This window comes from Branchiostoma floridae, chromosome 15 (assembly GCF_000003815.2).
Source record: "Branchiostoma floridae strain S238N-H82 chromosome 15, Bfl_VNyyK, whole genome shotgun sequence".
Lineage (NCBI taxonomy): Eukaryota > Metazoa > Chordata > Leptocardii > Amphioxiformes > Branchiostomatidae > Branchiostoma > Branchiostoma floridae.
Window position 1 is genome coordinate 5,691,057 of NC_049993.1, and position 1,608 is coordinate 5,692,664.

General features: G+C 40.4%; 1 protein-coding gene across 1 annotated transcript in view; it reads right to left on the reverse strand.

The window, feature by feature from the left end:
- LOC118432214 (plasminogen-like) overlaps positions 1–1,608 on the reverse strand; it is a gene marked incomplete in the record, with an annotated part of 4,469 nt that continues 2,861 nt past the window's right edge. Inside the window, 4 exon segments of the mRNA XM_035843743.1 lie at positions 1–220; positions 538–708; positions 917–1,015; positions 1,505–1,608. Of these exon segments, the coding sequence (XP_035699636.1) occupies positions 156–220; positions 538–708; positions 917–1,015; positions 1,505–1,608 (439 nt within the window).

Sequence of the window (1,608 nt, forward strand, 5' to 3'; positions counted from 1 at the left end):
TACCGTTACGTTTCTTGAAAACGCTTTTATTTTCCACGCATTTTGTTCACAATAATCAAGAATTTGCTGAACGTATTCAACTCTATTATTGTTGATAATATAAAGTGATGACATTTTCATTGATTTTTCTTGTATGCATGATCGACTGTCATCTTCTATAACAACCTTGGCAATGTTGCAACAAGGACGCTTGCGGTCAGAACTGGAACTGCAGCAATACCTGCAAGCAAAATTGTACTACTCAGTTAATACTTTTACTAGTACTTGTGGTATGGATACAAATGCAAAATACATGCTCAAACGAAACGCAAAATATGATCAAAGTGTGTGCTTATCTTACTTGTTTATTGTTTATTTTATGGTCATTACATAAGTACAATATATACATTCTAAAAACAAAATTCTACTTAAAAAAACGACACGGTATCTCATGGACAATGTACAGCGTAGCAATAATTTCTCAAAAGCGTTAGAGCATGTGTAACAGGAGCCTAACTAAGCTTTTTCAAACCATCTAAACATATGCATAAAAGTCACCTGAAATAGCGGCGTTTGCCGGTACATGAAACCTTGTACGCGGGATGATCGGCACATCGCCCCGCTTGGGTGTCTGAGGCTGACTCGTACTGACAGGAAGTTCTGGACAAAGTTCTCCAGACGATTCACAATAACACTTCTCACTGACAGCGTCGAAATGTAAAGTAGCGTCTAGAAGAAACAGAAGAAAGATTTAGTATGTTTTACAGTGTATCTGAGTATGGTTCGTATCTTATGAATTCTATAAAGTTGTGTTTAGAGCTGTGTTTTTTCATGAAAGCCAAAGCTGTCGTCTGTTTCTTGCTGGCAATTAATTCCCAGTTACTATTACTGAACGACCTTACTACTAATACCAGTACTATAAACAAGAAACGCTCACCATTCGGACAACAGGGGCAGCAGTAAGTAACGCCCCCTGTCGATGCGCCTGGACAGTACATACAGCTCTCCCCAGTTCTGCATGGTTGTCTGGTGGGGCCTGCTGGAGAAAAGCAAAGGTTTGCTCTGAGATTTGAATTGATTTACCTTTGCTTTTCCGTTGTACAAGGAAGCAGTCTACAAGTTCAACTACAGTACGTAAAAGAGGAATCATTGGATATGATTCAACATGTATAGAAGCAACTCAACAAAGTGGTCACTACCTCCATGAAACATGAAGTCATTGTTTTCAGTATTTCTGTGAGGTCAGTATAATCGATATATTAAGAACTGTTGGATGGATTGTAATTATATCAAGTGTGGGGGTAGATATTGGAAAGAAAGAGGTCAAGATAAAGTTTGGGCCTCCTGGCGGCTTACTTTGGCACCGCATGAGAACATTCGGCTTTTTATACTTTTTGTCCATGCCGTGGTCTTGTTTTATATGATACAATAAGGGGACCTGAAATGTTCACACACATCAACACACATAGCATAATGCTAATACGAAGATAACGAGGAGAAGCCAAGGGAAATCTTACAGACGTACGTTCTACACTCGGTTCGGTGGTGTTCTCACATCCGGGTACGTCACAGTACTCCCACCGCACGTCCGGATCCGTCGTCAGGCACCACGGTCTGACGTCATCGGCC